General features: G+C 38.4%; 1 protein-coding gene and 1 pseudogene across 8 annotated transcripts in view; one reads left to right on the top strand and one right to left on the bottom strand.

Annotated features, from left to right (window-relative positions):
* SDCCAG8 (serologically defined colon cancer antigen 8) overlaps positions 1–23816 on the top strand; it is a 275423-nt gene that overhangs the window by 8438 nt on the left and 243169 nt on the right. For 6 of the 8 annotated variants that reach the window (XM_030812583.1, XM_030812584.1, XM_030812582.1 and 3 more), the window contains exons 2-4: positions 9458–9610; positions 10328–10413; positions 14128–14241. In XM_030812583.1, coding sequence (XP_030668443.1) covers positions 9458–9610; positions 10328–10413; positions 14128–14241 — 353 coding nt within the window. Of the gene's footprint in view, positions 1–9444; positions 9611–10327; positions 10414–14127; positions 14242–23816 lie in introns of all 8 variants that reach the window. The other 2 variants (XM_030812586.1, XM_030812587.1) reach the window with 1 other exon arrangement.
* On the bottom strand, positions 3246–7558 carry LOC105739697 (annotated as a pseudogene).

The following is a 23816-nucleotide window of genomic DNA, read 5'->3' as shown; positions in this document are numbered from 1 at the left end:
ATGTCTTCTTTTGAGAAGTGTCTGTTCATGTCCTTTGCCCACTTTTTGATGGGGTTGTTTGTTTTTTTCTTGTAAATTTGTTTGAGTTCATTGTAGATTCTGGATATTAGCCCTTTGTCAGATGAGTAGGTTGCAAAAATTTTCTCCCATTCTGTAGGTTGCCTGTTCACTCTGATGGTGGTTTCTTTTGCTGTGCAGAAGCTCTTTAGTTTAATTAGATCCCATTTGTCAATTTTGGCTTTTGTTGCCATTGCTTTTGGTGTTTTAGACATGAAGTCCTTGCCCACGCCTATGTCCTGAATGGTATTGCCTAGGTTTTCTTGTAGGATGTTAATGGTTTTAGGTCTAACATTTAAGTCTTTAATCCATATTGAATTAATTTTTGTATAAGGTGTAAGGAAGGGATCCAGTTTCAGCTTTCTACATATGGTTAGCCAGTTTTCCCAGCACCATTTATTAAATAGGGAATCCTTTCCCCATTTCTTGTTTTTGTCAGATTTGTCAAAGATCAGATAGTTGTAGATATGCAGCATCATTTCTGAGGGCTCTGTTCTGTTCCCTTGATCTATGTCTCTGTTGTGGTACCAGTACCATGCTGTTTTAGTTACTGTAGCCTTGCAGTATAGTTTGAAGTCAGGTAGTGTGATGCCTCCAGCTTTGTTCTTTTGGCTTAGGATTGACTTGGCGATACGGGCTCTTTTTTGGTTCCATATGAACTTTGAAGTAGTTTTTTCCAATTCTGTGAAGAAAGTCATTGGTAGCTTGATGGGGATGGCATTGAATCTATAAATTACCTTGGGCAGTATGGCCATTTTCACGATATTGATTCTTCCAACCCATGAGCATGGAATGTTCTTCCATTTGTTTGTATCCTCTTTTATTTCATTGAGCAGTGGTTTGTAGTTCTCCTTGAAGAGGTCCTTCACATCCCTTGTAAGTTGGTATTTTATTCTCTTTGAAGCAATTGTGAATGGGAGTTCACTCATGATTTGGCTCTCTGTTTCTTTGTGATTGGTGTAAAAGAATGCTTGTGATTTTTGTACATTGATTTTGTATCCTGAGACTTTGCTGAAGTTGCTAATCAGCTTAAGGAGATTTTGGGCTGAGACAATGGGGTTTTCTAGATATACAATCATGTCATCTGCAAACAGGGACAATTTGACTTTCTCTTTTCCTAATTGAATACCCTTTATTTCCTTCTCCTGCCTGATCGCCCTGGCCAGAACTTCCAGCACTATGTTGAATAGGAGTGGTGAGAGAGGGCATCCCTGTCTTGTGCCAGTTTTCAAGGGGGATGCTTGCAGTTTTTGCCCATTCAGTATGATATTGGCTGTGGGTTTGTCATAGATAGCTCTTATTATTTTGAGATACGTCCCATCAATACCTAATTTATTGAGAGATTTTAGAATGAAGGGTTGTTGAATTTTGTCAAAGGCCTTTTCTGCATCTATTGAGATAATCATGTGGTTTTTGTCTTTGGTTCTGTTTATATGCTGGATTACATTTATTGATTTGCGTATGTTGAACCAGCCTTGCATCCCAGGGATGAAGCCCACTTGATCATGGTGGATAAGCTTTTTGATGTGCTACTGGATTCGGTTTGCCAGTATTTTATTGAGGATTTTTGCATCAATGTTCATCAAGGATATTGGTCTGAAATTCTCATTTTTGGTTATGTCTCTGCCAGGCTTTGGTATCAGGACAATGCTGGCCTCATAAAATGTGTTAGGGAGGATTCCCCCTTTTTCTATCGATTGGAATAGTTTCAGAAGGAATGGTACCAGTTCCTCCTTGTACCTCTGGTAGAATTCGGCTGTGAATCCTTCAGGTCCTGGACTCTTTTTGGTTGGTAAGCTATTGATTATTGCCATAATTTCAGAGCCTGTTATTGGTCTATTCAGAGATTCAACTTCTTCCTGGTTTAGTCTTGGGAGGGTGTATGTGTCGAGGAATTTATCCATTTCTTCTAGATTTTCTAGTTTATTTGCATAGAGGTGTTTGTAGTATTCTCTGATGGTAGATTGTATTTCTGTGGGATCTGTGGTGATATCCCCTTTTTCATTTTTTCTTGCATCTATTTGATTCTTCTCTCTTTTCTTCTTTATTAGTCTTGCTAGCAGTCTATCAATTTTGTTGATCTTTTCAAAAAACCAGCTCCTGGATTCATTAATTTTTTGAAGGGTTTTTTGTGTCTCCATTTCCTTCAGTTCTGCTCTGATGTTAGTTATTTCTAGCCTTCTGCTAGCTTTTGAATGTGTTTGCTCTTGCTTTTCTAGTTCTTTTAATTGTGATGTTAGGGAGTCAATTTTGGATCTTTCCTGCTTTCTCTTGTGGGCATTTAGTGCTATAAATTTCCCTCTCCACACTGCTTTGAATGTGTCCCAGAGATTCTGGTATGTTGTGTCTTTGTTCTCATTGGTTTCAAAGAACATCTTTATTTCTGCCTTCATTTCATTATGTACCCAATAGTCATTCAGGAGCAGGTTGTTCAGTTTCCATGTAGTTGAGCGGTTTTTAGTGAATTTCTTAATCCTGAGTTCTAGTTTGATTGCACTGTGGTCTGAGAGACAGTTTGTTATAATTTCTGTTCTTTGACATTTGCTGAGGAGAGCTTTACTTCCAACTATGTGGTCAATTTTGGAATAGGTGTGGTGTGGTGCTGAAAAAAGTGTATATTCTATTGATTTGGGGTGGAGAGTTCTGTGGATGTCTATTAGGTCCACTTGGTGCAGAGCTGAGTTCAATTCCTGGATATCCTTGTTAACTTTCTGTCTCGTTGATCTGTCTAATGTTGACAGTGGGGTGTTAAAATCTCCCATTATTATTGTGTGGGAGTCTAAGTCTCTTTGTAGGTCACTCAGGACTTGCTGTATGAATCTGGGTGCTCCTGTGTTGGGTGCATATATATTTAGGATAGTTAGCTCTTCTTGTTGAATTGATCCCTTTACCATTATGTAATGGCCTTCTTGGTCTCTTTTGATCTTTGTTGGTTTAAAGTCTGTTTTATAGGAGACTAGGATTGCAACCCCTGCCTTTCTTTGTTTTTCATTTGCTTGATAGATCTTCCTCCATCCCTTTATTTTGAGTCTATGTTTGCTTTCTTAAGATGTTTACATTCTTTATCAGATTATCTTTTACTCCTGGCGCCAACCACTTTAGCATGTTTTCAGTTATTAGAGTCTTAGGATAGTATTTTCTTTGAGATTTAAACAAAAAAGTATTCTACATAGTACTTGTAATCTCTTTCACGATTGTAATTCCCTTTCACAAAGCTGGCTTTGTCTGATTTTTCGATTCTGCTGTTTATATCTTTGTAGTGCTACCTGCTGGTCGCCTAGTAAACAGTGACAGCAATCTTCTGAACTAGGCTGAGGCCCAGTCAAGTGTGGACAGACATATGTATTTCTTATCTCACTGTGGTTTCATTTTTCTGCGTGTCTGCCCTAATCGAAGCTTGTGCTGGAAGCTGCCGTGCATCTCGTGTCTTGGCCTAGGGGGGAATGGTTCATTGCATATTTTCTCTGAGACAGCTGGGCGCTTTGCAGGGAGTGGTCCCCACCTCCCTGTCACCAGGGCAATTCTTTTTCACATCTCCCAGGACAGATGGAGAATGAAGAAATTAATAATTCACAGTGTGTATATAAGTGGTGATTCTTCCTAGACTGAGACGTACTTGCATTTTGTTCAAAAACATCTTGATGAAGAGAGACCCAATGGTGAACTAAGAGTTAGAACATAGAAAGTAGGGAAACTCTACTAAGAAAATGGATAGACAGGCCAGGCAGTGTGGCTCACGCCTGTCATCCCAGCACTTTGGGAGGCTGAGGCAGATGGATCACCTGAGGTCGGGGGTTTGAGACCAGCCTGACCAACACGGAGAAACCCTGTCTCTACCAAAAATACAAAATTACCCGGGTGTGATGGTGCATGCCTGTAATCCCAGCTACTTAAGAGGCTGAGGCAGGAGAATCGCTTGAACCTGGGAGGCGGAGGTTGCAGTGAGCCGAGATTGCGCCATTGCACTCCAGCCTGCGCAACAAGGGCGAAAACTCCATCTCAAAAAAAAAAAAACAAAGAAAATGGACAAGACAGACTGAAATTAGCCAGCAGCCATTAGCTCAGTTACCTTCTAAGTGCTCGTTGTACTGATTGATGTTTGGATACTGCATTAGCAGAAATATTATTTACTTGCACTTATGTTCATGTGATCTGTAGGACTCAGGGGTCCTGTTTGTGTGTGTAGTCATAGTTAAGTTTATAGTCACTTCCTGCTTGGTGCTGCGGAAATCAGGATGCATTCATTGTGAAATACCCTTACTGGTCCTCTCAGGAGAGAAGAGGAAATGAGTGTGTTCTCTCTCTTGGTTAGAAACAGATAAAGCTGTGTCCCATTAGCAGCTGGATAGGAAACGATAACTGGAACCCTCTGTCAAATCTGGTTTCCTTAAATGTAAGGAGCAGATAACTGCATCTGGGGAGTGTGCTCTTAATACGGATGATGGGGGCTTCAGCTGCAATGGCTCCAGTTGAAGAGCCATGGGATTTCATCTGTCCTGAATCATCTGAGTGTTGTTCTTCTTCACATTAACTGTGTTTATCTGTTACAGTATATAATTATGCTGCTTTGTTATGTATTTGAAAAGCACTTAGCATGTTTTGAAATGTAGCGTTAAAATGACTTTAAAATGTCAACTCTGTAGTTTTAGTTTTAGGGTGCAGTTGCAAATTCCTGCTTTTCCTCTCTGACCCTAGTAACTCTGAAGTCAGTAGTTGCAAACAAACAAACCCTAAAGCCTTTTCACTTTTCTTTGGGATAGTTGTTGAATTCAATAGCTCATTATTTCACATAATATTATGTTCATAGTGCAATTTAACATGTAGTCTTTGAATGTTATAAATTCTAAAAGATTAAACAGGAACATTAGAAAAGAAATGAAAAGTGCTCTTAAAATCCTGCCCTAGGCCGGGCACGGTGGCTCACTCCTATAATCCCAGCATTTTGGGAGGCCAAGGTGGGTGGATCACTTGAGGTCAGGAGTTCAAGACCAGCCTGGCCAACACGGTGAAACCCCGTCTCTACTAAAAATACAAAAGTTAGCTGGGTGTGGTGGCACGTGCCTGTAATCCCAGCTACTCGGGAGGCTGAGGCAGGAAAAACGCTTGAACCTGGGAGGCGGAGGTTACAGTGAGCCAAGATCACGCCATTGCACTCCAGCCTGGGGACAACAGGGAGACTTCGTCTCAAAAAAAAAAAAAAAAAAAAAATCCTGCCCTTCTTGTAATCTGATGAAAGAACTCTGCCTACAGAGGCTTTTAACTATGCAAATTCTTTCCATATTTTTTTTCCTAATATAGTTTATTAGCTTTTACTCAGACTAGGTACAAATAAATAATTATCCCTTGCCTTAGAGGTGAAGTCATTGAAAGCTCCATGGAATACATTTCTTTTTTAAAAATGCAACAAAAATTTTTTATTGTAAATTGACAATTTATAATTGTATAAATTTATGGGTTACGAAGTGATGTCATAAATTGTGGATACAATGTGGAATAATTAAATGAAGCTAGTTAACATATCCAATACTTCCAATACATTTCTGTGATGAGAACATCAATTTTGAAATGTGTAATACTCCATTATTAAGTATATGCACCACACTGTACAATAGAACTCAAAAAAGGTATAAAACATATTCTTCCTGTCTGAGATTTTGTACCCTTTGACCATTACTGAATTTTTTTTTTTCTTTTTCTTTCTTTTTTATGAGACAGTCTCACGCTGTCACCCAGCCTGGAATGCAGTGGTATAATCTCGGCTCACTGCAACCTCCGCCCGCTGGCTTCAAGCAACTCTGTTGCCTCAGCCTCCCCAGCAGCCAGGACCACAGGCACACAACACCACACCCGGCCAACCTTTTTTGTATTTTTAGTACAGTTGGGGTTTTGTCATGTTGTCCAGGCTGGTCTTGAACTCTTGACCCCAGGTGATCCGCCCACCTTAGCCTCCCAAAGTCCCGGGACCACAGACGTGAGCCACTGTGCCTGGACTAAAATTTTTATGAGACAAAATATCAATTTCAAAACAGCATCAAAAAGTGAGTAGGCCAGGCACGGTGGCTCATGCCTGCAATCCCAGTACTTTGGGAGGCCAAGGTGTATTTTTCTGTACTAAAAATACAAAAGTATTTGTCTCTACTATAAATACAAAAAAAAAAAAAAATTAGCTGGGCACTGTGGCATATGCCTGGAATCCCAGCCACTCAGGAGGCTGAGGAAGGAGAACCATCTGAACCCTGGAGGCAGAGGCCACAGTGAGCTGAGACTGCACTACTTGCACTCCAGCCTGGGCAACAAGAGTGCAACTTCGTCTCAAAAAAAAAAGGCTGGACGCGGTGGCTCACGCTTGTAACCCCAGCACTTTGGGAAGCCGAGGCAGGTGGATCACAAGGTCAGGAGATTGAGACCATCCTTGCTAACACGGTGAAACCCTGTCTCTACTAAAAGTACAAAAATTAGCTGGGCATGGTGGCGCGTAACTGTAGGCCCAGTTTCTCGGGAGGCTGAGGCAGGAGAATGGCGTGAACCTGGGAGGCGGAGGTTGTAGTGAGTGGAGATCGTGCCACTGCACTCCAGCCTGGGCGATGGAGCGAGACTCCGTCTTACAAAAATAAAACAAAAATAAAAAAAAAAAAAGAAAGAAAAGAAAAGAAATACACATGATAGGAATTCCAGGAATCTTATGGATTCTTGTTTTAAGGTCCCGGTCACCGGGTGTGGTGGCTTATGCCTGTAATCCCAACACTTTTGGAGGCTGAGACGGGCGGATTTCACCTGAGGTCGGGAGTTTGAGACCAGCCTGACCAACATGGAGAAACCCCATCTCTACTAAAAAAATACAAAATTAGCTGGGCGTGGTGACAGGTGCCTGCAATCCCAGTTACTCGGGAGGCTGAGGCAGGAGAATCGCTTGAACCCGAGAGGCGGAGGTTGCGGTGAGCCGAGACTGCGCCACTGCACTCCAGCCTGGGTGACAGAGCGAGATTCCCTCTCAAGAAAAAAAAAAAAAAAAAGTCTCGGTCAACTGTGGGCACAATGTAACACTTATACACACTTAGGCTGAGTTGCTCTCTGTACTAAGCAGTCACGTGCATAGGTTCCTGTGTGTGTACATGGTAATCGTTCAAATCTTGGATCCTTGGCGATCTTTAGAGCCACTGTTATACTTCTGCCCCAGTTTCTCAATTTCAGCCATTACACAATCAGTTATACAAGGGATACACTTGACATACAGACAGTCCATCACTGACTGCAGTAAGTCCAATTTGGCTTTTATGGAAAAGTTGGTAAAGTTGGTATCAACGAGGATGTGGTAAGGTGGGCCCAGCTGTGTATTATATTGGCAAAATAAGCAGGAAGGGTGTTGAGGAACTTCTCTTTCCTTTAACGTGCTGGGATCCTTCTTTTCCTTCTCTTTAGGTTTTAATCTATCCTTCTCTTTAAGCCTCTGATCTCTGAGACTAAGGGTTCGCTTCATGGTTGCATAGTTCCTTGTTTTCTTTTGCTTCCTCGTGGTCACGCCACACTCCTGTTTCTTCCGTAATCACCAACAGCACAATACTTTTTACCTGGAATACATTTTTATGTTAGTTAAACTGTCTTATTCCTTTCTAATAGATTCAATAAAGATAAGTGTTTTATTCGTGGATTTAAGGGTATAAATCTAAAGCTCCATGAACTGAATTGCTTATCATGTAACACTTTGATTTTCCTTTTCCATTACCAAATCTCTTTTCTACTCTATTTTCTAATACTAAGTTATTGTAAAACTATCACAGTTTCATATATTCCCAAAACCAGGAATGCGTCTTATCTGAACTTCCTTAAACTCATGATGAGTCAGAGGAGGCCAGTTTTCATTAGTAATCAGCGCCAAATTCATTTCAAAGAAAGATCTGTGTGGACATACGATTGGTATGGAGAAAAATATGGTGATAAATTAACTGTGTCTCTTGTGTAGTTGAGTAATAGAATTTCATTGTCGAACCCTGACCTGAAATACATGTTTTCTTTTATCAAAGTAGAAAGTGAGTTGCTGTAAGAAACTGTGTTAGATATTGTATAACATAGAGATTTTTTTTTTCTATTAAGTACTAACATTGCTTTTGTTTCTGTTCCAAACTTTGAAATCAGTGCACTTGGAGAAAATGGAAACTGTTTTTCAAGGTCCTACAGAATATATGTTTATAAATATATTTTCATACATGATTGGTAGTGAGTCAGGTCTCTTTCATGCCATTGCAGTTAGAGGGCCTCTGGTGCTGGAGTCCTCTGGAGGACTGGGCTGTCAGAGTGGGGCAGCGGAGTACAGTGTGGGGAGGGCTTTTCTCTTTCTTCGTGAGGTCTCAGGGCCTCTCTCTTCCTCTCCACGTATGCTCTTCACAGGTCTCTCCAGCAGGGTGGCCAGATATCTTACATAGCGGCTTAGGGCTCCTAAAAGCAAACATTCCAAGAGGAAGCAGAGACTGCCAGTCCTTTTAAAGATGAGGCTTGGGTCTGACATGGTATAACTTTTATTGCATTCTATTGGTTAATGCAGATTACAGGCCCAGTCAGTTTCAGATTAGAAGAGAAGGGAATGAGGCTGGGTTCCTTGGAGGCTTTTTTTTTTATTTGAAACAGTCTCACTCTATTGCCAGGCTGGAGTGCAGTGGTGTCATCTCGGCTCACTGCAACCCCTCGGAAGCTATTTTTAGAGATGAACTATAGCAGTAATATATCTTAAAAATACTTCATTTTAGACAGTTTTTGTGTGTTCTAGGGGTGGTCAGTTGCACTAACCAAGAATCTATGAGGTGCGGTTAGCCAGCAGTATATAAGGAGAGTTGTACTACCGGGGCTGCCACTATAAGCACTTCAGCTATGCAAATTTTGATCAAAACTAGGCCAGACATGCGGATGTCTCTTGGTGGGGGAGGGATTTCCTGTCCCCAGGGACAATGAGGCTTCCCTAGGTTGGAACTGGGTGTCACGCAGTCCCTCTTGCTGGCTCTTCCCACCTCCGCACTGCTCCTCTCGTCCCCCTCTGTCTCCAGGTTGGTAAAGGAGTCAGGCATGATGGGAAGGAGAGCACTTCCCTTAGCAAGTTACTGTTTAATGGGAGCTGGTGGGAAGAGTTCTGTCATTTAATCCTCCTTGTTGGTGGTGCTATATGTAGTGAAATCAACTGCTACAGTGGTAGGGACCTTAGAGATCATCAAGTCCTACCTCTAAACCATGAAGTTAATCTTCTCTCACCATCTTTGGCACATCCCTCAGCAAGCTAGAAATAGAACTCTGCGTTTTTTCCATGAAGTACGAGAAATAATGATTTCACTTTTAAAAACTGCCTTCTTGAGCAGGTGTCCGTTTGGTCAACCAGATTTCATTGGTCCTAACTTTCATCAGGTTGTTCTTGCAGAACGTGCCAGTAGAAGCATTCACCAACTGAAATGTGCCCTGAAAGAAGGTGATGTCACTATTGGAGAAGATGCACCAAATCTTTCTTTTAGCACCAGTGTGGGAAACGAGGATGCCAGGACAGCCTGGCCCGAATTACAACAGAGCCATGCTGGTGAGTATGAATGTCAGTCCTAGTCTGAATGATGCATAGTGAATTTTTTAAACTCCGTAGAATAATAACTCCATTCATTCTTCATTCTGATGCTATGATGTTATTCCTGAAACACGAATCAGATAATTTAATTCCCTCGCTTAATCTTTTTTTCCTTTGACTTCCCAATGCTTATAGGCTAAAGTCCAAAATTCTTAGTTATAAAATAACAGTGTTTTCCTAAGATAGCTCCAACCTGCCTCTTCGGCTCATCTTTGTATACTTCTCATGCTAATCATCCATCTCACAACTCATATTCTAGTTATAATAACCTCCTCTCGATGCTTTTATGCTTTGACATGTGCAGTGACTTCTAATTGGAATTTTTCTTACCCTTTTCTGCTCGGTGAACTCCTTCCTTTTCATCCTTGCAGTGTTATCTTCTCTGTGAAAACAAGCACAGTTAGGTTCTTCCTCTTCTTATAGGACTGTGCATAGCTTTAGGTCTACATACAAACTTATTTTATATCTATTAGTGTCTCTCTCTTCCTTGCTAGATTCTTAGCTCTTAAGGGGTAGAAATTCTTTTTTTTAAATGTTGGTCTTGTATCCCCAGTTGATAGCAGAATTCTTGATGCATAATATATCTGCAATTTTTATTAGTTGGAAGGATGGATGGGTGGTAAGGAACCATGGATCTCAAATAAGGTTAATAAACCCTCTGCTTTTGCTCTGTAGTTAATCAGCTCAAAGATTTGTTGCGCCAACAAGCAGATAAGGAAAGTGAAGTATCTCCGTCAAGAAGAAGAAAAATGTCCCCCTTGGTAAGTATCAACTTTTCCAAGTTGACAAAGCATTCCTACGTTTTACTGTACTGTGTTATTTATTTTTTTTTTTTCGAGATGGAGTCTTGCTCTGTCGCCCAGGCTGGAGTACAGTGGCGCAATCTCGGCTCACTGCAAGCTCCGCCTCCCGGGTTCACGCCGTTCTCCTGCCTCAGCCTCTCCGAGTAGCTGGGACTACAGGTGCCCACCACCACGCCCGGCTAATTTTTTGTATTTTTTAGTAGAGACGGGGTTTCACCGTGGTCTCGATCTCCTGACCTCATGATCCGCCCGCTTCGGCCTCCCAAAGTGCTGGGATTACAAGCGTGAGCCACTGTGCCTGGCCTGTGTTATTTTATAGTACATGTTGCAGAAAAAATTTAAGCATGGCATGCTAATAGTGAAAAACATTAAAAGTGATTCTCTTCCCTCTGATGATTTTGGCTGAAAAAATAGATTTCCATGGCAGAGGGAACCTTGATTTTTTAAATTCGTTATTCACTTGGAAAATGGGAGCAACAGAATAGTTTGGAGAATTCATTTTTGCAACTGTTAGCAAAATATGTAATATAAATATATAATATATAATAAATTAATATAATAAATTATATAAATCAGGAGAATATATGTAAAAGATAAAGTCATTTTAGTAATTTCTTTTTTAGAGGGTCATATCTATTGTAGATCATTTTTAGAAGTTAATTATAATTGTAGCCCTCCTTTGTAATATTTTTTAAATTTTGAGTGTCAAAATAATACATTTTATTTTTAATTAATTTTTTTGAGACAGAGTCTCATTGTGTTGCTCAGGCTGGAGTGCAGTGGCATGATCTCGACTCACTACAACCTCTGCCTCCCTGGTTCAAGCGATTATCCTGCCTCAGCCTCCCTAGTAGTTGGGATTACAGATGTGCACTACCACACCAGGCTAATTTTTTGTATTTTTAGTAGAGATGGGGTTTCACCATATTGGCTAGGCTGGTCTCGAACTCTGAACCTCAGGAAATCCATCAGCCTTGGCCTCCCAAAGCTCCAGGATTATAGGTGTGAGCCACGGCGCCCGGCCTCAAAACAATACATTTTAATATGTAATGTTCTTCTATATATTAAAATATATGGTTATGAAATAGTATGATATATAAGAAGTGGTGCTGTATTTCTTCTGAAGTTGTTTGTTATTGCTTTGACAGAGTGTATTATTTCTGATTAAGGCATTTTATATGCTAAAGGCTGAGACAGATGTGAGTGAAAGAACTCTGGATGAGATTTAAGTGGACAAAATAATAGTCAAGGGCTTAGTTCTATCTAGGGTCTGTCACATACTCTCTACGATATTGTGCCTGTCTCACAGAGTTTTTGGAATAATGAGATAAGATTACATACTTAAAATTCCTTAGAAACCTATGAAGTGTTACAGTAACATAACATGTCATAGCAGCAAGTAACCACCTCACATTTTCAATGTGTTTTATGGTTCAATACAATGCCTATATGCTGAAAAGTATGGAGACATGTCACTTTCTTTTCCTCACCACTGAAATATCAGAATATCACTCCCATATGAACACTTCATTCCAGGCTGATACATACTTTTAAGCTTAATTCCCACTTTAGAGAAATGTACTTCATATGCATATTCTAAATTTATAGATATAGATTTTATAATTTTAGTAAAACATCTCATTATTTAATGAATGTATTACTATTGACATCTGGTTTCTAGCATGCTCTTAAGCACAGGCTGTGGAATGCTTTTAAGTCTACTAGATGAAGTTGCCTTATCTGTCGAATGCTCAGACATGCTTATTTGCTTTTTAAAGTCTGATTAGCGATATTATGGAGCTTATTGAATCCAGACAGGCAGGAAGACCTTCACTAAGAGAATCAGTTTAGTACACACAGAGTGCCCTTTAAAATATACAAGTCTATTTATATGGAGCTATGTAAAAGAATGGAACTTAGACTCTATATGTATACAAGCTACATGTAATAATTATAAACCATAATAGTAATAATTAGCTTTTTAAGATTATACCCTTAGAATGCACTTTCATAGCCAGTATAACATTAGAAATACATGCATATATTGAGAGTAAAACTGAGGCACTGTTGAGATGGAAAAAAAGTTATTACTTACTGTCTTAAAATGTAGATATTCAAACTAAAGCCCTTCAAAATAGACACAAATGATTTCATGTGAACATTTTTCATACAGTATTAGCTGGAGCTTTTTATTTTTCACATTGACTTCCTCCTGTATACTCATAGTAGTAATTTATATTTGCCTACCTTCTGAACCTATTTCTATTAATGGAGGATGATTATAATTGTTTGATTTCTACTCATGACAGATAATTCATTTAATTAGGGTTACTTTGGTTTTTAAATTTCTTAAATATACCAAAAAGCAAAGCTCTATTTTATTTTATTCTGCCATGATAGCTGGTACTTGATTATCATTTAAAATGTCTGCTGTGCTGAGAAAGAGAATGGCTGAGAAACAGACACTGCCTCATTTCAAGCTTTCCTCTGGCTTTGTTTAACTGGTTGACCCTTGTTTTCCCTTTTCCTGATTTCCTCATCCTTAAAAAAAAAAATCATGTGATGGGTATATGATTTTACAAACTATTTTAAGATAAGGTAAGCTATACATTAACAGTCAGTTCCAGGAATGCTACAGAGCTAAAAGAGCATTAGCGTTTTTTTGAAATCTCTTCGTTGGACCCCTCAATGCAGTGTATCTCTACTTTAGGGCTCTACTCTTGAAGGTTCTGTGCTCCAGAACCTTCAATACTAGAGTCAAAAATCAAAAACTACATTTCGCTAATGTATCCTTTTTGAGATGGAATTTTATCGCATTGACACAGGCTTGGCATCAAACGCTTCCTAAAGAATCTCTCCTTCACGGAGCTGCTGCAGTTTTAGCTAGCAAATCCTCTTCCATGGCAGTTTCTTGGAGAGAGTTGTCCCTTGTATCTCAGCATTACTGAATGGAATGTTGTTTTTCCAATTTGTTAAAATAGTTTATTCCAAGCCAGTTACACTACTGCTACCCTAGCATTTTTCCATTCACTATATGTGCTTTTTATAACCACTTTCACCATCCATCTTTAAAAAAAATGATATTCACATCCATGAATCTTGTGTATTTGTGGAATTTATAGGATAGAAGCAAGTATTTGTATTAGTCCATTCTCGTGTTGCTAAAAATAAATACCTGAGGCTGGGTAATTTATTTTAAAAAGAGGTTTAATCAGCTCATGGTTCTGCAGGCTGTATAGGAAGTGTGGTACTGGCATCTCATTCTGGTGAGGGCCTCAGGAAACTTTCAGTCATGGTGGAAGGTGAAAGGGGAGCAGGCATTTCATGTGGTGAGAGGTGTCACATTCTTTTAAACAACCAGATGTCACCAAAACCCAGAGCAAGAACTCATTATCATGAGGATAGCACCAGGATTCATTCATCATGACCTAAACACCTCCCACCAGGCCCCACCTCCAATGCTGGGGGCTACATTTCAACATGAGGTTTGTGGGGGACAAGCATCCAAACTATATCAAGACTATAAGCTACATTGTTATCGATTCTATGTTTATATCACATCAGTGCAAAATTGAGTATGGAGAAGGTAACAACTGATTCTTTGCTAAATCGAAACATGCCTAATTTGGCTTTTCAAAATTTATTTATTTATTTATTTATTTTTTGTCATAGAGGTCATTAGAACATGAGGAAACCAATATGCCTACTATGCACGACCTTGTTCCTATTATTAATGACCAGTCTCAATATATTCATCATTTAGAGGCAGAAGTTAAGTTCTGCAAGGTAAGTTTCTCATTAAGAATTTAAAACTAAATAAATTAAAGCTTATATTAACTATACATTGTATTAAAATTTGCTACTATAAATCTTCATGTTTGTAGCAATACATTGACAATTGCTATTCTTATGTGATTGAGAGACTGATGTGTCACAAGAGCTTGTCAGACTTGGGGATGATGCTCTTGACCACACCGTTTCTGATTGCTTGATTTCCCAGTAGTTCATTACTATGTCTAATGATTTCATAATATGCTCTCATATTTCAGAAGTTTTCCTTCTCACCCCACTTGCTGTAGCCCAGCAAATGGCAAATGCTTTGGAATACAAATACCAATCATTCTCCCACACTTGTCAACCTGTTGGAGCAGTGGTACAACAATCAGGGATTCTAAACTGGCAGACAATTCTTCTCCACTGTCAGTATTAAGGCTCTTACTTTGACTTTGAATGAGAATGGTTCATAGGGTACTGACAGTAATGATCAAGAAACCAAACACATCATACATAGCTTGTGACGCTAGAAGGTTATATGCTCAACTGCGTGCAGTTTGCTAATGTCATTAATGCTAATAGAGCCTTTTCATCTTCCCAAAGTATGTCGTGTTTTACTTCTTTTTTTTCTGTTTCTTTCTCTCTTTCTTTCTAGTATCAGTGTATTAGATTGTACGATATTTTTATGGGAATTACTGATATCTCTTGTATCATGTTTTTATATATAGTATATGATATTATGTATTATATTGTTGACATTTTAAGATGCAAGGCAAGTATGTAACTTAAGGAGGCTTTAGATGTTTCACTGTCCTGATTTTACCAGGGAGTTTCTGATCTTAACATGTAATTTCCTGTTTGTTCTTGGAGGACACAGTCATTAATATACAGGTGGTCTTGGATTACCAGTAAAGCTGAAATAATATCCTGGGAACTACTTCATTAACAAGACTCTGTTAATCCCTAAGATGTTGTGGATAAAACTTGAAAGATATAAAGCAGAATAAATTTACCATCTAGTTGAGAAGACAGAACTATTCCCTATTAACACCATAAGGAGCACATTAGAGAAAATAGTATAGGCCTTTACTTCTTGGTATAAGCTATAATTATAATAAGAGAAGAAGGTTAGGAAAAGCTACTGTCTTTGGGAATGTTTTTATGGGAGAGAGAGATCTTGAACCAATCTTTTTTTTTTTTTTTTTTTTTTATGGAGTCTCGCATTGTTGCCAGGCTGGAGTGCGGTGTCGCAGTCTCAGCTCACTGCAACCTCCAACTCCCTGGTTCAAGCTGTTCTCCTGCCTCAGCCTCCTGAGTAGCTGGGATTACAGGCCTGCGCCACCATGCCCAGATAATTTTTGTATTTTTTGTAGAGACGGGTTTTCACCATGTTGGCCAGCATGGTCTCGATCTCTTTTTTTTTTTTTAAATTTAAATTTAAATTTTTTTTTTTGAGAAGGAGTCTCGCTCTTTCGCCCAGGCCGGAGTGCAGTGGCGCTATCTTGGCTCACTGCAAGCTCCACCTCCCGGGTTCACGCCATTCTCCTGCCTCAGCCTCCCAAGTAGCTGGGACTACAGGCGCCTGCAACCACGCCTGACTAATTTTTTGTATTTTTAGTAGAGACGGGGTTTCGCCGTGTTAGCCAGGATGGTCTCGATCTCCTGACCTCGTGATCCACCCGCCTCGGCCTCCCAAAGTGCTGGGATTACAGGCGTGAGCCACCGCGCCTGGCCTGGTCTCGATCTCTTGACCTCGTGATCCGTCCACCTTGGTCTCCCAAAGTGCTGGGATTACAGGTATGAGCCACGACACCCGGCCTAAGCCAGTCTTAAAGGAATAGGATCATTTAGATCAGCAGAAGGGAGATGAGTTTCATAAAGAGAATGGCAACAGTGAAACACAGTATTCAGGATGAATATGGTTTGTGGGGGCCATAAGCCATCTACTTTATCTTCCTACAATGGAGAATGTCTCATAGAAATAATGAAAGTAATCCTGAACTGGTAAAATGGAAGATTACGGAAGCCTTGACTATCAGACAGAGTGTAAATTTGATACATTTTAGTAAGAGAAGAATAGAATTAAAATAATGTTTAAGTGGCTTAGAAAGATTTTGTTTATTTAGTTAATAGACTTTATTTTTTAGATCAGTTTTAGGTTTATAGAAAGGTTGAATGGCAAACACATAGAGTCCTGTATCCTCCTTTCAGTGACATCCCTCACCTAATAGTTTCCCCTGTTATTAACATCTTGCATCAGTGTGGCACATTTGTTACAACTGATGAACCACCATTGTTAAATTATTATTATCTGAATCTACCAGTTTGCATTAGCTTTGTGTTATACATTCTACAAGTTTGACAAGTGTATAATGACATATATCCACCATTACAGTATCATATAGAATAGTTTCACTGTCTGAAACATCCCCTTGCGCTTCACCTATTCATCCCTCTTCCCCTCCGCCCCTTCCCTCCCATCCCCTGGCAATCATTGATCTTTTTACTCTCTCCATAGTTTTGACTCGCAGAATGTCATATACTTGGAATTATTCTGTATGTAGCCTTTTCTGACTGGCCTATTGTACTTAGTAATATGAATTCAAGGTTCCTCCTTGTCTTTTCATAACTTGATAGCTCATTTCTTTTTATTATTAAGTAATATTCAATTATATGAATATTCCATAGCTTTTTTATCTGTGCACCTATGGGAGGGCATCTTTGTTGCTTCCAAGTTTTGGCAATTGCGAATAAAGCTACTGTAAGCATTTGTGTGTCAGTTTTTGTGTGGACATCCGTTTTTACCTCTTAAAAGTAAATACCAAGAAGCTCAATTTCTGTATCATATGGCAAGACTAATTTTAACTTTGTAAGAAATTGCCTAACTTTTCTAAAGTGGTTGTACCGTTATGCATTATGCAGTAAATGAGAGTTCCTAATACTCTATATCCTCATTAGCATTTGGTGTTGTCAGTGTTTTAGATTTTAGCTGTTCTAATAGATGCGTAGTGGAACCTCATTGAGGTTTTAATTTCAATTCCCTGATCACAAATGATGCTGAGCATCTTTTCATATGCCTATATTCCACCTATGTAACATCTTTGAGTGAGGTGTCTGTTCAGGTCGTTCACCCATTTTTAAAATCAGGTTATTTGTTTTCTTATTGTTGAGTTTCAACAATTCTTTCTGTATTTTGGATGCCAATCCTTTATCAGATATGTCTTTTTCAGTCTTTGACTTGGCATTTACTTCTCTTAACAGTATCTTTCAGTGAGCAGAAATTTTTAATTTTAATGAAGTTTAACTTACCAATTTTTTTCTTTCATAGATTGTACTTTTAACTTTGTGTTTAAAAATTTATTACCAAATCCAAGTTCACTGTATTTTCTCCTTTCTTCTTCTAGTATTTTATAATCGTTTATTTTACATTTAGATCATGTTTGAAGGATAGTTGTCCATGTTTTTGGGTCTATTTCTGGGCTATCGTGTTCCATTGATTTACTTGTCAATTCTTTGGCCAATATCACTCTATCTTGATTACTGTAGCTTTACATTAAGTCTTGAAGTTGGGTAATATCAGTACTCTAATTTTGTTCTTCTTCAATATTGTGATGAGTATTCTGGGACTTTTGCGTCTCCCTGTAAACTTTAGAATCAGTTTGTTGATATCCACAAAATAGGATTTGGATTGGAATTGTGTTGGATCTATTGATCAAGTTGGGAATAACTGGCATTTTGATACTATTGAGTATTCCTATCCATGAACATGGAATATCTCTATTTACTTAGATCTTCTTTGATTTCTTTAATCAGTGTTATGGTTTTCCTCAAATAGATCTTCTACAAATTTTGTGAGATTTATACCTATTTTATTTTATTTTTGAGGCGGAGTCTCGCTCTGTCACCCAGGCTGGAGTGCAATGTTGCAGTCTTAGCTCACTACAACCTCCACCTCCCGGGTTCAAACAATTCTTCTGCCTCAGCCTCCCAAGTAGCTGGGACTACAGGCGTGTGCCACTACACCTGGCTAATTTTTGTATTTTTAATAGAGATGGGGTTTCACTATGTTGGCCAGGCTGGTCTCGAACTCCTGAACTTGTGATCCACCCGCCTCGGCCTCCCAAAGTGCTGGGATTACAGGCATGAGCCACTGTGCCCAGCCACCTATTTTGTTTTTTAGTGTAAATGGTATTATGTATTTAATTTCAAATTCCAATTGTTTATTGCTAATATAGAAGAAAACAATTGACTTTGTATATTGACCTTGTATTCTGCAACCTTGGTATAAGTCACTTATTAGTTCCAGCATTTTTTGTTGATTCTTTGGGATTTTCCTCATTGACAAGCATATTATCTGCAAACAAAGACAGTGTTATTTTCTCCTTTCCAATATATTTAGATTTTGTGTTTTTAAAATTTTTCATTTATTTTAATTAATTTTTTTGAGGAAGGGTCTTGCTGGAGTGCACAGGTTGGAGTGCAGTGGCATGATCATGGCTCACTGTAGCCTTGACATCCTGGGCTCAAGTGATCCTCTTACCACAGCCTCCCTAGTAGCTGGGACCACAGGTGCACACCACCATGCTTGGCTATTTTATTATTATTATTATTATTTGTGGAATTGAGGTCTCATCATGTTGCCCAGGCTGCTCTTGAACTCCTGGGCTCAAACAGTCCTCCTGCCTGGGCTTCCCAAGGTGTTGAGATTACAGGCTTTAGCAAATGTGCCCAGCCAGATTTTATTTTTTTAATTGTCTTATTGCATTAGCTAAGACTTTTGGAATGATGTTGAATGGTTGTGAGAGGGGCCATCTTTGCCTTGTTCCTGATCTTAGTGGGAAACTACTTTCCTACCATGAAGTATATTAACTGTAGGTTATTTGTAGATGTTCTTTATCGAGTTGAGAATGTTTCCTCTGTTCCTAGTTACTGAGAGTACGATGCCTCTCGACTTAAAATGGGATTGCATCCTGATAAACTCGTTGTAAGCTGAAAATGCATTTAATATACTATAGAATATTGGTTGTTTACCTCTGTGATTGCATGGCTAACTGGGAGCTACAGCTCACTGCCACTGCTGCTGCCCAGCATCATGAGAGAATATTATACTACATATTGCTAGCTTGGGAAAATAACAAAATTTGAAACTTGAATTATGATTTCTACTGAATGCATATTGCTTTTGCAGCATAATAAAGTCAAAAAAATCATAAGTCAAACCATCACAAGTCAGGGACCATCTGTGTTTATCATAGATGGCTGCCGCATTTTGTCAAATGCTTTTCCTGCATCTACTGTTAAAATTACGATTTTTCTTCTCAACATTGTTGATGTGATGGATTATATTAACTGATTCTCAAATGTCGAACCAATGTTATGTAATTAGAATAAATCTTACTTTATACTGGTGTATAATTCTTTTTACATTGTTGGGTTTGATTTGCCAGTATTTTGTTGAGGATTTTTTCATCTATGTTCATTAGACATATTGATCTGTAATTTTCCACTCTTGTAATGTTTTCACTTGGTTCAGGTATTAGGTTAATGCTGGCCTCATAAAATGAGTTAGGAAATACTTCCTCTTGAATTTTATGAAATATATTATAGATAATTGGTATAATTTCTTTCTTAAATATTTGGTACAATTCACTAGTGAACTTATCTGGGCCTGGTGCTTTCTGTTTTGAAAGGTTGCTAATTATTGATTTAATTTTCTTGATAAATATAGGTTTATTCAGATTATCTATTCCTCCCTCTGTGAGTTTTCACGGATTGTGTCTCACAAAGAATTGGTGCATTTCATCTAGGTGACTAAATTCATGATCATGGAGTTGTTCATAGTATTTCTTTGTTATCCTGTTTTTTAAACATTTCTTTATTATCCTTTTAATGTTCATAGGATCAGCAGTGATAGCCCCGTTTTCACTTCTGATGTTAGTATATGATAGAATCTAATTGGTACTTTCTCTCTTTTTTTCTTAACCTGTATAGAGTCTTATCAATTTTATTCATCTTTTCAAAGACCCAACTTTTGATTTTGTTGTTTTTCTCTATTGATTTTCTATTTTTAATTTCATTGATTTTCACTCTAATTTTTACTATATGTTCTTTTCTGCTTACTCTGGAATTAATTTGCTGTTGGTTTTCCAACTTCTAAAGTAGAAGCTTAGATTATTTATTTGAGATCTTTCTTCTTTTCTAATTTTTTTACACTCCTTTTGCTGCATCCTTTTAATAAGTATATAGCTTTTTATCGTTGCATTTTAATTTTTACTTAGTTGAAAATATTTCTAAATGGATCTTGATACTTCTTTGATTCATGTGTGTCATTTAGAAGAGTGTTGTGTCATCATCAAGTATTTGGGGAGTTTCCCAGCTATCGTTCTGTTATTGATTTCTGGTTTAATTCCATTGTTGTCTGACAGCGTACTTTCCTATTCTTTTAAATTTGTTAAGGTTTGTACATTGTAGTCTGTCTTGGTGAATGTTCTGTGTGAGCCTGAAGAAAACGTGTGTACTGCTGTTCTTGGATGAAGTAGTCTATAAATGTCAGTTAGATCCAGTTGATTGATGCTGTTGTTCATTTCAATTGTGTCCTTTGTGATTTTTATAATTTCTGACAGGGGATGTTGAAATTTCCAGCTGTAGTAGTGGATTCCTGTGTTTTCCTTTGCCTCATACATTTTGATTCCCTTTTATTAGGCACATATACATTAAGACTTGTAACGTCTTCTTGGTGAATGGACCTCTTTATCATTATGTAATGTACCTCTTTATCTCTGATCATTTTCATTGGTCTGAAGTCTGCTTTGTCTTAAATTCATATTGCTACTCCAACTTTCTGTTGATTAGTGTTAACGTGATACGTCTTTCTTCATTCATTTATTTTTAATCTATCTGTGTCTTTGTATTTATAATTGGCTTCTTTTTTTTGTTTCGAGATTTCTTTTTTTTTTTTTTTGGTTAGAGATGGGGTCTCACTATGTTGCTCAGGCTGGTCTTGAACTCCTGGGCTCAAGGGATCCTCCCATCTCAGCCTCCCAAGTAACTGGGATTACAGATGTGAGCCACCTTGCCCGGCTATTATAGGCTTCTTGTAGACAACATATAGTTTATTGTTCTTTTTTTAACCATTCTGACAGTCTCTATCTTTTAGTTGGTATATTCAGACCGTTATATTTAAATAGATTATTGTTATGATTGGATCGATATATAACACATTTGTTACTATTATCTTCATTGTCTTTTTTATTTTTTGTTTCTTTAAAAAAAATTTCACTCTTTTCTGCCTTCTCTGGCTTTTTTTTTTTTTTTTTTTTAGAGATAGAGTCTTGCCCTGTTACCTAGGCAGTGATGTAATCAAAGCTCACTACAGCCTAGAACTCCTGGGCTCAAGCAGTCCTCCTACCTCCTCCCTGCTGAGTAGCTAGTACTACAGACATGCACCACTATGCCTGGCTAATTTTTATGTTTTTTTGCAGAGATGGGGTCTCACTATGTTGCCCAGGCTGGTGTCGAACTCCTGGCCCCAAGTGATCCTCCCACCTCAGCCTTCCAAAGTGCTCGGCTTATGAGGTGTGAGCCACTGCACCTGTCCCTTCTATGGCTTTGATTGAGCATTTTATATGATTGCATTTTATTTTTTATTTTTGGAGACAGAGTCTCTCTCAGTCGCCCAGGCTGTAGTGCAGTGATGCCATCTTGGCCCACTGCAACCTCTGCCTCCTGGGTTCAATCAGTTCTCGTGCCTCAGCCTTCCTAGTAGCTAGGACTACAGGTGAGCCACCACAACCAGCTAATTTTTGTATGATTGCATTTTTCTCCTGTCTTAACATATCAATTGATCAATTGTACTTCTTTTTCTTTCTTTACTGGTAGCCAGTTGATTGATGCTGTTGTTATTTGCAGTAAATATTTATAACTAACAAGTTTACTTTCAAGTAAACCTATGCCACTTCTTGAATAGTATAAATTCCTTATAACAGAATTCCCAAGCCCTCTCATCCTTTATAACATTTGTCATTAATTTCAGTTATTCATAAACTAGAATTACTATAAACACTATTGCAATTATGATGTTGAACACAAAGTGTCATCTCTCAAATTAATAAGAAAATATTTTATCTTATATCCACTTATTCCTTCTTTAATACTCTTTTTTTCTTTATGTAGATGGCAGTTTCTTACTTTATCACCTTTTCTCCTTTCTGAAGAACTTTTTTAACATTTCTTGCAAGGCATATATGCTAGCAATAAATTCCATCAATTCTTGTTTGTCTAAGAAAATATTTTTCTTTCTCTTTTGAAGGTTAATCTTGCTGAATCCAGAATTCTAGGTTCGTGGGTTTTTTCTTTTAACACTTTAAATATTAGATTCATTTTATTCTCTTCCTGTTTGCATGGCTTCTGCAAAGTACTCCCAGGTAATTCTTATCCTTGCTTCTTTATAGGTAAGGTTTTTGTTTTTTTGTTTGTTTGATTTTTGTTTTTTAATTATTATTATTTATTTGAGACTGAGTCTCGCTCTATCTCACAGGCTGGAGTGCAGTGGCGAGGTCTTGGCTCACTGCAACCTCTGCCTCCTGGGTTCAAGCAATTCTCATGCCTCAGCCTCCCGAGTAGCTGGGATTACAGATGCCTGCCACCACACCCGGCTAATTTTTGTGTTTTTAGTAGAGACAGGGTTTCACCATGTTAGCCAGGCTGCTTTTGAACTCCTGACCCTCACGTGATCCGCCTGCCTCGGCCTCCCAAAGTGCTGGGATTACAGGCATGAGCCACCATGCCCAGCCTGATTTTTGGGTTTTGTTTGTTTGTTTACTTTGGCTTATTTTAAGATTTTTCTCTTTGTCTTTGATTTTATGCAGTATGAATATGATATTCCTCAGTGTATTTTTTGGGGGTATTTATCCTGCTTGGTGTTCAGTGAGCTTCCTAGATCTGTGGTTTGGTGCCTGTCATTAATTGAGGAAATTTTTCAGTCATTATTGACTGAAGTGTTTCTTCTTTTCCTTTCTTTCCTTTTTTGTGTTCCTGTTTATTTATATATATATATACACATATATATATATTTATGACACCATTTGTAATTGTACTGCAGTTCTTGTATAATTTTTCTGTCTTCAGTTTTTTTCCTTATTGCACTTCTTTTTTGTAAATTCTTATTGACACTTCCTAAAGTTTACTAATGCATTCCTCACCTATATCCAATCTACCGATGAGCCTTTCAAAGGTATTCTTCACGTCTGTTAATAGTTTTTTATTTTGAGCATTTTCCTTTCATTTTTTTCATAGAGTTTCCATCTCTCTGCTTATATGACCCCACTGTTCTTGCATATAGTCTATTTTTTCTATTAGAGACCTTAGCATAGTAATCATAATTATTTTATTTATTTATTTATTTTGAGACGGAGTCTCACTCTGTCGCCCAGGCTCAAGTGCAGTGGCGTGATCTTGGCTCACTGCAACCTCTGCCTCCTGGGTTCAAGCAATTCTCCTGCCTCAGCCTCCCGAGTAGCTGGGATAACAGGCATGCACCACTACCCTCGGCTAATTTTTTTTGCATTTTTAGTAGAGATGGGGTTTCA

This window comes from Nomascus leucogenys, chromosome 5 (assembly GCF_006542625.1).
Source record: "Nomascus leucogenys isolate Asia chromosome 5, Asia_NLE_v1, whole genome shotgun sequence".
Classification (NCBI taxonomy): domain Eukaryota; kingdom Metazoa; phylum Chordata; class Mammalia; order Primates; family Hylobatidae; genus Nomascus; species Nomascus leucogenys.
This window is presented reverse-complemented; position numbering and strand designations above follow the sequence as displayed.